The sequence below is a fragment of the Bubalus kerabau genome, chromosome 6, assembly GCF_029407905.1.
Source record: "Bubalus kerabau isolate K-KA32 ecotype Philippines breed swamp buffalo chromosome 6, PCC_UOA_SB_1v2, whole genome shotgun sequence".
Classification (NCBI taxonomy): domain Eukaryota; kingdom Metazoa; phylum Chordata; class Mammalia; order Artiodactyla; family Bovidae; genus Bubalus; species Bubalus kerabau.
In genome coordinates this window covers 78,746,906-78,763,441 of record NC_073629.1, presented here as the reverse complement: position 1 = coordinate 78,763,441, position 16,536 = coordinate 78,746,906, and the positions used below count along the sequence as shown (strand labels likewise).

General features: G+C 36.2%; 1 protein-coding gene across 22 annotated transcripts in view; it reads left to right on the top strand.

Annotated features, from left to right (window-relative positions):
* Positions 1 to 16,536, top strand: part of MIER1 (MIER1 transcriptional regulator) — a 71,790-nt gene that overhangs the window by 33,867 nt on the left and 21,387 nt on the right. For all 22 annotated transcript variants that reach the window (XM_055585532.1, XM_055585534.1, XM_055585531.1 and 19 more), the window contains 2 exons: positions 1,486 to 1,550; positions 5,117 to 5,189. In XM_055585532.1, the coding sequence (XP_055441507.1) occupies positions 1,486 to 1,550; positions 5,117 to 5,189 (138 nt within the window). The remainder of the gene's footprint in view (positions 1 to 1,485; positions 1,551 to 5,116; positions 5,190 to 16,536) is intronic.

Below are 16,536 nucleotides of genomic sequence, written 5' to 3'. Positions count from 1 at the left end.
TGCTACTGTAATTATTATGTGTCACTATGATACCTGATTTTGAATGTATTCCTTTTTTTCCACTCTTGACTGTTCTTTAAATTTGTTGTTTCATGGTCATCTTTTTTATTTTTCCTAGTCTTTTCCTCAGTTTTCCATTTTCTACTTTCTTTGCCTCTCAGTCTAGATATATTCATAAGCATTGCTTTCTCTAACCAATGGTTCCCAAGTCTAAAGAAATTGTTGGCCCTTGAGATAGGAATATTATACAGAGAAAGAACTGTGCTGATGTTTCTACCTCCTCAAAGTCATTGACCAGTAGTCAGTACAACATTTAACGTATGTATCTTGAATATTTGCATGTGTAACTACTCCATAATGTTTTCATTCTAAGCAGGAATCCTTACCCTAGAAATAAGATAAGAAAAAGTTAACCATTAGTGTTATTAGTTTAAATATGTAGTTTAAATTTCTGTATTTAAAAAAGAAAAATACTTGAATACAATACAGTAACCTCTCCTGAAATGTGGTAAAGTAAAAATTAATTAAACGTGGTTACTGCTTTGTGTGAATGACTTCTGTTACACATTTTTGTTTAGAGGTCAGTGTAGGGCTGCTGGTGATAATTTTATTGTGAATTTTTCTTTTTAGAGATACAGTCCAACTGAAAAGTATTATCACTGCCCAGAGAGATTAATTACATTTAATTATTTGGAGGAAATGTATTTTTCCCCTAGTTAAACCAGGATCAGGTCCATTGCCAAAATTTGCTTAAAAGTGAGATACTAAGTGACTGCATCTTGAAATAATATATCATAGTTCAAATGTTATTTCAGTGTGCATGGGAACTATACATACAGTGCCCATCTTAGCTTTTCCATAGAAAGAATTAATTTCTGTATGTGATGTTACCATTTTGAATTTTGTGTGCCATTGTAGAGTTGAGAAGATGCTGACAATCTAATGGTTTTCAGATTTCCCGCTCCTTTATGTAAAGGCATTCTTAGTCCAATATGTAAGCAAATAGCAATTTGCCTGCTCTGAATAAAACTGAAGTTGGGGAGACATACATGCGCTCTCTTCCTGCATTCCCCCAAAGTGATGTTACAGCATTCTCAAGTGTTTTAAGGAGCACTTGTCAGAAACTATTATGTTGTCCCAGCTCTCATTTAAAAAGGGAAGAAACTGAGATCATATAGTTTATTCTCTCACCAGGCTGTTGGAAGCAGAATTAGGTTTAGAAACAGATTGTCTTGACTCTGAATCAATTTTTTCCCTAAAGTTTTTTGTAGAGTATTATTTCATGAAAATATAGTTATCTAAGAAGATTGTCCTGGAAGGTCTATGAGTTTTGTTGTTGTTTTAACTGACAGGGTAATATTTGACTAAAAATATCTTGACCTACCTCTGCAAATACCTTTTGGCATATTTAAGTATTTAATGGTAGATGTAAGAATGGACAGGCTAAGCAATCATTTTATAGTACTATTGTCTTACTTATTCTAGATAGTGAAATAGAAGAAGAATCTGAAGAAGATGAAGATTATATACCATCAGAAGACTGGAAAAAGGTAGTTAGAGCCATATTTTCCCAAAACTTAGATAAATTAATATTTAAAGAGCCAAATATCTTCTTTTACCAAAAGTTTGATAAAGTTGAAGTAAGTCTTCTTGTGACATATGTTCAGACTTTCCCTTAATACATCCAGGTGAGAAAGAACATAAATTTTCTTATAAATAAAATAATGATATAGAAAAATCAGACTTTGTTGAACAAGTTGGTACTCAAAGCAAAATTACAAATCCAAATTTCTAAACTAGTTAGGAATTAGACTTTTGTTAGCTACACTGTAAAAAGTATCACATGTGATTTTTTTCTTTTTTATATATGTATCTACTTGAGAAAACAATTGTGGAGGCTATGGTATTTGTTAAGTAAATTTTCTTTAATGAGTTAGATTACAGGTTTTTCTATCCCATATTAATGTTGATACTCGCAGCTCAAAGTATATTGTGTGAAGAGATAGATTTGGACTTTGGTATAACTATCCATAATTAATTTCTAAAATGAGTTTAAAGATAATGACATGGTCTTTAAAAATAAAATTGTATAATAGTGTATAATTAATCTCATGGTTAAACTAAAGAATTTTAATCTGCTGCCAAACAGTTGACTTATTAGGAAGATGTATCACATTATTATGTAGAATTGATTAGGGCAAATCATCTATACGAGGTGATGTCATACTTGTTGGGATAGATACCTGATTTATCTCTTAGAATCTCTGTTGAGGGTTTTGCTTTTTTTTTCCCCCTTGGTGTTCTTTTCCCTAGGTCTGATTCTGAATTTAGTGCATAAACAGTCATTTATGTGGAAGCAGAATTGCCCAAAATACCAAATCGAGTGGCCTTTCTGCCCTTTTTAAGTCATGATTGTTTACTTAATTAGTCATTACTTTTGATCCTTCCCTGTGTTTTGTTTGTTAGTTTCTTTAAAGTTGTCTGGTCTGGATGCCAGGGGCACACTTAAGAGATAACCCCCTTTGTGGATTAAAATAAGGAAAAATCTGTATATTTTGTAGTTGCAGCTGGGAAGAATGAAGTATTAAAATGACCTTGGACTGTACTACCCAAGGATTATGGGCTTCAGCCAGAATTGATATATTTATGGGTTTCCAAAGAGATGTTGGCTTCCCTTGTAGCTCAATCAGTAAAGAATCTGTCTGCAATACAGGAGACCTGGGTTTGATTCCTGGGTTAGGGAAAATCTCCTGGAGAAGGAAATGACAACCCACTCCAGTATTTTTGCCTGAAGAATCCCCTGAACAGAGGAGCCTGGCAGACTACAATCCATGGGGGTCACAAGAGTTGGACACAACTTAACGATTAAACTATCACAAAGAGATGTTTAGAAAAGAGAGACATCAGTGTGGGTTAAAGTGGTAAGGAAAAATTATCACAGTGCATGTATTAATTATTAATAACTTGAATGATTAATGAATGAATGATGGGACTGAAGACAGAAAAAAAGGATCACAGAAGTTACTATTTGTGTGACTTGTTTGAGCAAGTGTTCTTCAGTCATTTCTTATTACCACATCATGCAGAAATTAAAATTAGAAAAGCTGGAAACTTTGGTAATCAACTTAAACTGTTATTTTCTACCACATATCCAAGTTTGTTTTTTCTCCAGTATAAATTGATTTTGTATTTGGAGTGTCCCCATAGAGTATTTGATTGAGCCTTGAATTTTTTCTTTTTCTAAATGAAGCAGTACAAACTCAAAGGAGGGAGAACATGGGGGAGATAAAGCCCTCATTACTAGGAAGTATTAGTCCCGTCCTCAGGAAAATTATGTAATAAAGCAAATCCAGATTTATATAATAAAGTAAATCCATATTGTCTTATTTTAGTCCGATTTGTAAAAAGCTGTCAGGATTCAGAGATTAATCTTGTAAGACAAAATTAAATTTTTATTGAAACCCGAGGTAGAGGAAACAGCTTTGAAACCAAACCTGAGTTCAAGTTATAGCCCAGAATTTACTAATAGTGTGATCCTAAGGAAACTCATTTTCTTGAGTTTCATCTCCTTACATACAGTTATAGGGACAGCAAATTCAGCCTTGTCAAAGTTGGTGAGGATTAAATAAAAATTTTGCATAGATACTTGGTACATAATGCTCCTAAATACTGTTTTCCTTCATTTCCCTATAGAACAAATTTAAGGTGAAAAGTTTCTGAACGCAATAGGAAAAAGGAGAGGCATCTTTTCTTTATACTAAGCTAGAAATTATCAACCCTGGCTTCATGTTAAAATCACTTAAAGAAATTTTAATGCTGATTACCATGGCCTTCATCCAGAGATTCTAGTTTATTTGGTCTAGGATAGATCCAGACATTGAATATTTTTAGAAGCACCCTAGCTAGGGTTGATAACTTGACTATTCCCTATAGGTGGAGATGAGTTAACTTAAAAGGGACACAAGAAGTGACAATAGGGTATCCTTTTTTATAGTGAAAGATAAAAGGAAAATTCCTATGTATGAGTAGAGAAAATGTGTGTGTGGTATTTTTAGAAAAATTAACTGGTTTTCCTGTACAGGTGCAGCAATAAATTTATTACATAGACATGTCTTTGAAGTTACACTAGGTAAAATGAAGCTCTAGCATCAGTGGGAAACAGTAATAGGAGAGAGGAACTCTTCAAATCCCAGGAGTTATTTAAACTTACTAGACCATGATTTCATACCTTTCCTACGTAAGTCTTTATTCTGAAAATACAGTAACTGTGTTAACATTTAGCCACAGACAGAAGAGGGCCCATGTAATTAATCTTGGTCCCTATGTTTTATGTTAGTAAAATCTCATCAGTGGTGACCTCTAATTGTCATTCTGAACAGCCAGTTTCCCCTAACTTGTGTTTTGACTATATAGATTGATTATTAGATTTCCTAAAATAAGATTGAATTATGTTTGGGAGAAGTTATGATTTCATCTTACATTGTTTTAATGAAAGTTAGGCACTGATTACCTGTCCATTTGGTTTGAAGTTTTATTTATTTGGCCTCTACTGGGCTTTATTCAAACTGTTTTTGTTATTTCCTTTACCTTAAAGCTCTGGTTCTCAGACTTGATTATGTGTCAGAATTATATGGATAGCTTGTTAAAATACTTAATTGCTGAGTCCCATCCTCTTAGTTTCTGGTTCGGTTGGTCTGGGGTAAGACCTGAGTATTTGCATTTCTCAGTTTCCCAGGGAAGCTGATTGAGAGACCATAGCTTAGAGTGGGTACTCTGAAAATACCTTAATTTGACTTTCTGCTTTTTAGAGTTATCTTATCAGTTGAATTATAAGAATTCATTTTTATTTCTTTTTCTCCATATTTTAAAGTTCATATCCATTGTCTATATTGCATTTCACCTCATCATTATTACTGATACTTTCATCCAATCATATCCAAGCTCTTATCTATTATTAACTCATTCATCCTCACAATACTCCTCTGAGGTAGTTAATTGGTTGTAACTATTTTATGACAGAAACCAGGAACAGTTAACCCAGGAAGATGGTAAATCTAGAAAGTGGACATAAAATCTGTTACTCCATCTTATTAACATTTTATATTTTTTAAAATAGGAGATTATGGTGGGCTCCATGTTTCAAGCAGAGATTCCAGTTGGCATTTGTAGATACAAAGAAAATGAAAAAGGTGAGTCATTCATATATTTAGATAGCTGAATACATGCTTTTAAAAAGCAGGAATTGATGAACTTTTTATAATGGGATAAGAACATGACAGTTCATTTGTTACCCTGTGATTTATAAAAGAAGACCCCTACACCATATCTGTAAGGAATATTTTCTCTTTCTTCACTTTTGTTCATAGAAGTCTAGCCAAAAAAGAAAAGTGAATGCTTCTTTGGTATTGTATTATTAGATTACTTAAGACATCCTTTTAATCTTTTTTTATATTTTAAATACTCTGAGTATACCCTTTTATAACCTTTATAATTTATATTTTAAAAGGTTATTTTGTAGGTTATTTTGTTTCGGTGGAAGCCATTGACAGATTTTTTAAAAAACTTAAGTGTAAACAACTGATATAAAAAGCTTATTTGCTCCTGAAATTTTTAATATTATTAATATTGAGTGTTTTGCTGTTTGTGTTATTTAATTTGGAAAGACAAACTTGTGTACTTAAATTTTGCATGATCTTTTGTTCATTTTTTTGTGTAATAGTGCTAAGGTAAGTCATAAAGATTAAATACTTGAACTTCTGAAAACAGAATACTTGAGGATTTTTTTTTTTTTAAGTCTATTTCAAATTATCCACTTTGGGAAAGTTCCAGAGAGAGAGAGAGAGAGAGAGAGAGAGAGAGAGAGAGAGTGTGTGTGTGTGTAATGAGTTCATGGGCAGTGTGACATCCCTCAGTGTTAGAAATCTTTCTTCATTTCTTTTATTTCAGTTTTCTTTTCCACATTTCAGCTTGCATATGCAGAGCCTCTGGGAGTTATAAAAGTCTTCTTGTTTGTTTTCTTTTTAACTGAAAACCTATTTTATATTCTAAGCGTCTGCTTTCAGGGCAGAGCCCCAGATCAGAAGTCATTATAGGAATATCACAGGCTCTAGTAAATTGTAGTGACAACGGAAATGTTTTAACACACTAGTAATAGCTTTCAAGTTAATTTCTGAAACATATAGGAATATTAAAGCTATCAATATGGAATGACCTTTTTGTATACTGAAATTCTGTGCACAGTTTTTGTAAATCATTGTAATTGTGTGCAAAAATGAATGATCCATTGGGTCTTCGATTTTTTTGTATGTGGCAAATTAACGTTACAGTTAAAGGCAGTTTTAATTATTTCTTAATATGTTTGTCTTTTAACATTTTTGCCTTATTAGATATCACAGTGAATAGTGATCACAATTTCCAATTTTGGTTTAATGTTTTTCCATTTTAGCTAATTTTAGAAAGCAATTGCTTTCTTTCTTTCTTTTTTTTTTCAGGACCCTTTCTTACTCTGAGAATTTAAGCATGTTACATTGTATGAGGATCAGATGAGATTTAACACAGTTACTGCCTTAGAGGAGTCACTGTGGTTCAGGTCCTTTCCTCTGTTTTTTAGTTCTATAATAGAAATTCATACCTTTGTCATGATGTCAAGAACTCATTTGCATTTAGGTTAACCTGTGCACATGAACCAAACTCTTGTTAAACTATTCAGTAAACCACACTATGAAATAAAACTGTCAAAGGGATAGTGCTGATTAGAGCCTTTTTTCCTTACATAAAAAGTTTTGTAGAGTATTTTTCATCGATTTGGTGAGCACATTCAAAAGGGTGAGCATTTAGTTTGGGTGATTTTGATTTTGATATCTTGGTATCTGCACAGTAAGAAGTTCTTTGGCAGATTGATTAGAATTTTTCATTGCTTAAGTAAACCCTATTACTGAGTATCCTGAAGAGATATTGATAAAGCTTGTCTCTTAAATTTATGTAAATGATCATTTATAGTTAACAGAGTATATTATAATCATTTGTTTATTCAGCTTTGTATCCTTAGTATACCTTGAGTGATCTAAAACATAGACACTTAGTAAACATTTGAGTTACTCGATGGTTGCAGAATAGTGTTAACAGAACTTATATGGAGTCAGTGAACTTGAGGCTATCTAGGCATTTGGCCTTGCACAGATAACTGCTTCTTTTTCTCCTCATCTGTAAAATAGCAAATCTTTAAAATAGCAAGTATTTATAGAGCTTTTTCTCAGGAGTTACAGGTGATGTTGTTATGTGTGGCACTTAGGGGCACAGTGTTTGGCACATAGAAAATGCTTGATAAATAACATTAATATCCATTAAATAACTAATCTTATTCTTATGTTTAGGTTTTATTATTCAGATTTTCAGAAAGTATCCATTTATGCTCTTTTGCTTGCAGGTGACAAAGTTTAAACTGAGTTCAGTTAGCTTTAGCAAAAAGAATTTACTTGATTGCTTTACTAGGAAGTTCTGGCTAATCTGTCTTCAAATAAAACTGGATTTAGGGCTTTTTATAATATTAGATCTCTCCTTTGCCTCTTTCCTTTATTGTCAGACAAGGTAGGATGGCTCCTGGGAGCTCATGACTTAGACTTTTCACGATCCTAGTCAGGAACCAGGAAAAATGAGAACTTACCCATCCCGCTTTGCTCCAGCAAAAGTCCTGGAGAGAGCTTCTGTTGACTCAGCTTGAATCTTACCCAGCCAGAAGTAATTACTGTGACCCAAGAGCTGAGTGAGTACTCTGGCTCATTTATCTCTTCTTTGGGCTCCAGGGTGCAGTGTCAACCCTGCTCAGACTGTATGAAAAGGGTTTAATTCGCAAAAAAGTTGGCTGGGCATATGAAAACCATGATTGTTTCTCCCATGTACTAAACACTGAGTAAATGCAGTATCTTTGAGATAATTCTAAATAGTTCAGATGCTTGGTAAACATCTTAAAATGCACAGGACCCCTTTCCTCAAACTCAGAGTTATCTGGCCACAGGTGTCAGTAATACTAAAACTGAGAACTCTTTACTAGATTAGTTGAGAATTAGATGGGCTACTTAGGGAAAAAAGTCAAAGAAATAAGGTATCCCCAAATTTTCATGCTTGCATGATGTAAGTTTTAGAGTGAACTTGCTCAGCACTAGCAGAGGACTGTGTGACTTGTTGTTTCTAATGAACATTAGACAAATTACTGATTCTTAAGTCACTTACTGAAAAATGAACACATATATTACCCTTAGTTGATAATAATAATACTGTTGAGACAGGAAGTTAAATTAATCTACACGTAGGAAAAGCTCAGCTAGACAACTTAAAATTCATGTCATTAATCACAGTGTGACCTTTTAAGATGTGGAAATTTCTGTGGTAAACCACATTATTACATCTTGCTAATTATGTTTTAGCATTTCATCCTCATAATATATTGATTAGGTAGAATTTTTACTTGAGCATTAAAATGTGATGACACAGAAACCGGAGGGTTAATAAATTCATTTATTTATTCACATTTATTTGTAGTCACTAGGAATTTCCCAGATTGTCAAAGTTTATGATTTTGTGATAGTAGTTTTGCAGTTTTCTGCATTAGTCTTTCCCCTTCTCACCCCCAACACACACATAATGAACTTTGTTAAATTATTTTGAATTCATTTTGCCTATCTGACACACTTAAAAATGCCATAAAAAGCACTTCCCCAATTAACCTGTGTTAATACATTATATGAGCTCTTGCCTTCTGAACTCTTTTTCACTTATTTATAACTACTTGTAAGTTATTTTTCAATAATATAAAGTAGATATACTTATGATTGCTTTTTAAAAGTTCTAATATTTAAATTTGGTAATTCATTAGAATGAAGTAGTTTCAGAAGATTCTGTTACATTTCAGTGATTGGAATCTTTCAAAATCCAGCATGTTCATGAAGTTATACTAATTATTTATAATGGAGTATTTCTTCTTTCTATTGCTGTTATATTTATAGAGGTTAATGTCATATTTATAGAGATCATTCCTCCATATTTTCTTATGTTTTATCATAGAAGTTGCGTTTCTCTTGGCATTTAGTCATTCTTCAATAGACATTTAATAAATACCAGTTGTGTTTCCTGTTTTATTTAGAGCATAGTCAAAAGTCATATTTTATTTAGAATCTAAACTTAACTGCCAAGTAATCCATCTACTTCTGGAACCAATTAAGGCAGTGTGGTTTATTCTCTGAGAATTCTAGCTGTTCTCAACTATGTCATTTAAAAAAACCTTTTTTTTTTTTAACAATTTTATATTTTTATTTTTGGCTGTGCTGGGTCTTTGTAGCTGCATGGGCTTTTCTGTACTTGCGGCAGGTGGGGGCTACTCTTCATTGGGGCACACAGCCTTCTCATTGTGGTGGCTTCTCTTGTTGTGGAGCACGGACTCCAGGGCACATGGGCTTCAGTAGTTGTGGTTCCTGGGCTCTAGAACACAGGCTCAGTAGTTGTGGCATACAGACTTAGTTGCTCTGTGGCACATGGAATCTTCCTGGACCAGGAATCATTGTTGTTTTTAATATATAGTAATTGTGTAGCATTAAGTATCATATTCTCAGGGTTATCCTGTCTGAGGTGCATGCACATTCAATTGCAGTCATGTCCAACTCTGTGATCCCATGGACTATAGCCTGCCAGGCTTCTTGTCCATGGAATTCTCCAGGCAAAAATACTGAAATGGGTAGCCATTACTTTCTTCAAGGGATCTTCCTGACCCAGGGATCGAACGTAGGTCTTCTGTATTTCAGGCAGTTTCTTTACCGTCTGAGCCACGTCTGTGTACTCAGTTTAAATAAGGATGTGTTTGCAACCTGTGACTTGGGACTTCCAGATTGACTCCAGAAGTATCTCTGAGGTAGTGTATGCTTGTTTCATAGGCCCAACATGGGAGTATCTGGAAGAACACTGGGGACTCAGGGACCCACCCTCCATTGTCTTCTTCCTGAACCAGGGTTTCATTGTAAGGCACTGTCCATCTCCCACTCTCGAACCAAGAATATATGGACTGTAGTATGGAAACAGGCTGAGTAGAGCCCAGAAGTCAATAGCAGTATATCCAAATTCCCTTTATCATGGGAGTTTATTGTATTTACAGTTTAGAGAGTTTTAGTAGGATTATACTAGTGGGTTAGAAAAGGAATGCAGTTTACTAAGGAAAAATTTCTAGAGCTTGTCTTTTGATCTATACTCTTTTGGGAAACAAGGGTATAATATTTTGAAGTGTTTGTGTGTAGTGACAGGGGAGTGGGTAGGGATATGGTAATTTATAAGAAAACACTTAACACAGTACCTGGTATGTCTCAAACAAGGAAGTTTGACACTGTCAGCTATGCTTTGACTCTTAAATTCAAAGTCTTTTCTCTAGCTGGCTCCTTTCTAGTGTCGTCTAAGTGGTTATGTCTCCTATCTTGGGCTTCCCCGGTGATTCAGGGGTAAGAATCCGCCTGCAGTGCAGGAGCCACAGAAAGACAGGGTCTGCATCCCTGGGTTGGGAAGATCCCCTGGAGGAGGGCATGGCAGCCCACTCCAGTATTCTTGCTGGGAGAATCCATGGACAGAGGAGCCTGGCAGGCTACAGTCCATAGAATCACAAAGAGTCAGACACAATTGAAGTGACTTAGCATGCACTCACATCTCCTATCTTTAAACACCAACAAACAAAACCAAAAAGTTCTTCAGCTATTCTTCTTCTCTAGCTACTTACTCTGTCTTCATCCCTCATAGTGGGACTTTTTTTCAAAAGAGGTTTCTGCTTCTTCACCTTCTGTTTCCTCCTCAGTCCTCTCCAGTATGGCTTTGGCCATTTCTGCATAGAAAACATTTTTTAAAGATTCACCTCTTCATTAGTAAATCCAGCGCACTTTTAAAATCTTCATCCTGGGGAGAACAAGATGGTGGAGGAGTAGGTGGACGTGGAGTACGTCTCTCTCCATGGATACATTCAGGAATACACCTTCAGACATAGAAGTGCATGCAGAACTCAGGACAGGAGTACCTGACCAGAGGAAAAGAATATATAGAACCGCCAAAAACTTGGTAGGATGAAGCAACTAGGGGGAGAAATGGGAGTGTTAGTAGGACTGGACCTGCCCTCAGCGGGTAGAGGAACTGAAGCAGAGGTCTGATCCCCACACTGGGGCAATTGTCTGAGTCAGGGGAGAAACATTTAAGGCTGAGAGTGAAGCAGCTGATCTGTGGCAGCCTAAATGGAATGAGAGTCAGACAGTCCTTGCTGTAGCCATACATATCCCAGACAGGGACACAGGTCTCCTGGAAGACGCAGCAGCTGGGAGCTGGAGTTTAGGGATTGTGGAGCAATCCCAGGGCAAGTTCTGCTGTTGACTGTGGAGAGGCAGATCTAGGTGATGTGAAGGAGGAGATTGTGGTGGGAAATGCCTGTGGAGGAAAGCTGGGCAGCCATGGAAGCAAGGCGATACTGCTGAGTCACGTGTAGGGGGTGGAGCCATCACCATAGTATCTCTCTCCCCACACTACCACCATTGGCAGCTGAACAGTAGGGAGGCTGACCCATCAAACACCTGACGCACTGAACTATAGAGCAGGACCCCAGCCAGGGCTCCCTCTATATGCCTGACGCTCTGAACAGTAGAGAAGGACCCCAGGCAAGAGAGCCCTCTTAAGTGCCTGAATGGGCAGAGCTACGGAGAAAGACGGGCTAAACAGGCCTTCTGATTGCCAGCTGCAAGAGGCTCGAAAAAAGACTCTGATAAAGCCATAATGCTTGTGGTGGAAGCAGTCAGTGTCCCTGTACAACTTGGCGCCACCAGGGTACCCACAGGCCAAGCAGCTGTGTCACCTTCATGCTCAACTCTCACTGGGGCAGAGCTGCCACAGGCAAAAAAGTCTTGCATCTATACATGCAGGGTCACTTCGGTAGTGTCTGACTCTTTGCGACCCTGTAGACTGTGGCCTTCCAGGCTTCTCTGTCAGGGAGCGGGGGTTCTCCAGGCAAGAATACTGGAGCATATTGGCTAGTGCTGGTTGCCATACCCTTCTAGACCACTGTATTTCCTGCTGTTCTAGCTGCCATCTTCTCTCAGTATCTGGTGCTGCCAGAACCCTTGTCACCCAAGCAGCTGCACCACCTCCACACCTGGCCCTCACGGGGGCAAACCCAAGTCCTCCAGGGAAGCCCCAGGAGCAAACCCCAGTGGACGACCCACATCCAGAGGTGGAAATAAAACCACAGTTGAAACCCAGGGGTAGTGTGACTAAGGAAGAAGACCCAAAACCTTCCCACCGACTGTACAAGCTGCAGATTAAATCCACACAGTCAACTGGCCAGACTCTGTGTCTGTGGAATATATAAAAGGTCATTGAGAGCTGTCACAAAAGAAAACACACTAGTCCTGTTAGCTGTGGACATTGGAGGCAAGAAAACACAGGAGTAGGACCAGATAAGAGTCTGAGCTGCCCCCACAGCAGGTCAGAGATCAGCACAGTGTCAGAGGGCATCCTAGGGAGGTGAGTGGACAGTGACTCCCAGTGAGGGAAAGGACTCTGACAGCAGTGACTCAAGAAAAACATTTGTTATTCTTATGTTTTGACTTGTTTTGTAGATTCTTTTTGGATTTTTTTGTCTTCCTCACCCCTCCTCTGTTATAGTTGTTGATTTTATTGGCACTGTGAAATCTAATTAAGCTTTTGAGCTTTTTTTTTTTTTTGCCTTCAGTTACATTTTTTCCTCAGTCACATTAAAAAAAAAACATTTTTTATTGTTGTTATAAACCTCTGCCTCTGCATTGGGCTTCTGCAGTTCTGTGGAGTCCCCCACCCCCTTTTTTTTCTTTTCTCTTTTTTAGTTTTAATTTTTTAAACATACTGTTTTTTCTATATTTATTCCTTTGTTTGCTTTTCCTACTGTTCTTTTCCCCTTGCAGTTAATCTTTAATGTATATAAATCTTCTTTATCTACCTCTTTGTAAACTTGCATATTTATTCTTTCTTTCTTTTCTTTCTCTCTTTTCCACTCAACGTATTTGTTAGTTTTATTTTCATTGCTTTATTCCCCACTTAGGACCTGCTTTAGTTTTGTTTTCTGGTTTGTGCTTTAGTTAGTTTTGTTCTTAACTGGTAAATATAATTTTTGATTTTCTTTGTTCACTGGGTCAGTCTGCTGTACTTTATTTTTGTTGGACTGTTTTGACTTTGCTCATGGATGTATATGTATATGTATGTTCCATTATTTTAATTACTATTTGCCTGATTTTGTAACTGCCATTTGTCTGGGGTTCATCTTTGGCCTCTCATTTTTGGATATTTGTTTTAATCTCAGTTAATGCCATGACAAATCACTTGTGAAATCTTCGTTCCTGACCAGAGATCAATTTCTGAGCCTTTGGGGTGGGGGCACTGACTACAAGACCCTAGACTACCGGAGAACTAACCCTAGGGATATCACATAGTGAGAACTCACACAAAGGAAAGCACTTGAATACAAAACCTGGCATCACCCAACCACCAGTAGCAACCTGTGCAGGACACCTCAACAAACAAAACAAAAATATAAACCTAGTCATCAGAAGACTGGATTACCACCTCACTCAGCCTTGCCCATCAGAAGAAAAACAAACAAAACCTCAGTACAAATCTCACCCTATTAAGCTTACACAAACCACTGGACCAACCTTAGGAGGGCAGAAACCAAAAGAAAGAATTCACCTTGAAGTCACCTTGGAAACGGAGACCTCAAACAATAAGTTTGAAGAAAAAAAAAGAAAATCAGAGAAATACTGCACAAATGAAGGAACAAACTAGAAACACAGAAGTGAAAATAAATGAAGAGGAAATAGGCAAACTACCTGAGAATTCAGAATAATCATAGTAAAGATAATCAAAAACCTTGAAAACAAAATGGAGCAAATGCAAGAATCAATTAATAAAGACCTAGAAGAAGTAAAGGATAAACATACAGAGACAAACAACACAATTACTGAAATTAATAAATCTCAGTTATGTTCTAGGAGGAATCAATAGCAGATATCTGAAGCAGAAGAACAAATCAATGAGCTGGAAGAAAAATGGTGGAAATAAAGTAAAAGAATGAAAAGAACTAAGGATCGTCTCAGAGACCTTTGGGACAATATCAAACACACCAACATTCCAATTATAGGGGTCCCAGAAGAAGAGAAAAAGGGTGTGAGAAAATTTTTGAAGAGATCATAGTTAAAAATTTCCCCAACGTGGAAAACGAAATAGTCTATCAAGTCCAAGAGGCACAAAGAGTCCTATACAGGATAAATGCAAGGAGAAACATGCCAAGACACATACTAATCAAACTAACAAAAACTAAAAGAATTTTAAAAGCAGCAAGGGAGAAGCAACAAGTAACATACAAGGAAAACCCCATACTCTTAACAGCTGGCGTTTCAGCAGAAACTCTGCAGGCCAGAAGGGAATGGCAACAAAAGGGAAAATCTACAACCAAGATTACTGTACCCGGCAAGGATCTCATTCAAAATTAATGGAGAAATAAAAAAGTTTTTCAGACCACCAAAAGTTAAGAGAATTCAGTACCACCAGACAAGCTTTAACAACAAATGTTAAAGGGACTTACATAGTCAAGAAATACAAGAGAAGAAAAAAGATCTACAAAATAAACCCCAACCAGTTAAGAAAACAGCAATAGCAACATATGTATCAAAAATTAATTTAAATGTAAATGGATTAAATGCTCCAACCCAAAGACAGACTGGCTGAATGGATACAAAACAAGATCCATATGTATTCTGTCTACAAGAAACCCACTTCAGACCTCAAGACTCGTAGAGTGAAAGTGAGAGGATGGAAAAATATATTCCATGCAAATGAGAAGCAAAAGAAAGCTGAAGTAGCAATCCTCCTATCAGAGGATTAGACCTTAAAGAAGATTACAAGAGATAAGGAAGGTCACTATATAATGGTCAAGGGATCAATCTAAGAGGAAGACATAACAATTGTAAATACCTATGCACACAGCATAGGAGCACTTCAATATATAAGACAAACACAGACATAAAAGGAGAGTTGACAGTTAACACAATAATAATAGGAGACTTTTAACAGCCCACTCACACCAATGGACAGATCATCAAAACAGAAAATTAATAAGGAAACACAAGTCTTAAATGATACATTAGATGAGATGGATCTCATTGATATCTTCAGGACATTCCATCCAAACGCAAAAGAATACACCTTCTTCTCAAGTGCACATGGAACATTGCCCAGGATAGTCCACATCTCGGGTCACAAATCAAACCTCAGTAAATTTAAGAAAGTTGAAATCATATCAAGTGTCTTCTCCAACCACAGCACTATGAGACTAGATAGCAATTACAAGAAAAAATATGTAAGAAACAAAAACACATGGAGGTTAAGCAACACATTTGTAAATAACCAACAGGTTACTAAAGAAATCAAAAGTGAAATCAAATTATTTCTAGAAACAAATGACAATGAAAACAACAACTCAAAACCTCTGGGATGGAAGTTTACAACAACGAATAGACAACCTAACTTTACACCTGAAACAACTGGAAAGAGAACAACAACAACAAAAAAAACAAAATTAGTAGAAGGAAAGAAATAATAAAGATCTGTGCAGAAATGAAAGAATTAGTAAAGATTAATAAAACTAAAAACTGGTTCTCTGAGAAGATAAAATTGACAAGTCTTTAGCCAGACTCATCAAGAAAAGAAAGAGAGGAGAATCAAATCAACAAAATTAGAAATGAAAAAGGAGAGGTTACAGCAGACAACACAGAAATACAAAGGATTATAAGAGACTATTATAAATAACTATATGGCAATAAAATAGATAAGAAGAAACGGACAGATTCTTAGAAAAGTTCAATCTCCCAAGACTAAACCAGGAAGAAATAGAAATTAATGAACAACCCAGTTACAAGCACTGAAATTGAATCTGTGATCAAAAATCTCCCCAAAAATCAAAAGCCCAGAACCAGATGGCTTCACAGGAGAATTGTATCAAACATTTAGAGAAGAGCTAATCCCTCTCCTTCTAATACTCTTCCAAAGAATTGCAGAGTAAGGAACGCTTCAAAACTCATTCTATGAGGTCCCTATCACCCTGATACCAAAACCAGACAAAGACAACACAAAAAAAGAAAACTTCAGTATCACTGATGAACATAGATGCAAAAATCTTCAACAAAATTTTAGCAAACAGAATTCAGCAAAACATCAAAAAGCTCATACACCATGATCAAGTTGGGTTATTCCAGGAATGCAAGGATTCTTCAATATATGAATCAGTGTGATACACCATATTAACAAATTGAAAGATAAAAACCATATGATCATCTCAACAGATGCAGAAAAAGCCTTTGACAAAATTCAGCACCCATTTATGATTAAAACTCTTCAAAAAAAATGGACATAGAAGGAACCTACCTCAACATAGTAAAGGCCATATATGATAAGCCTACAGCAAACATTATTCTCAATGGTGAAAAACTTTAAAGTATT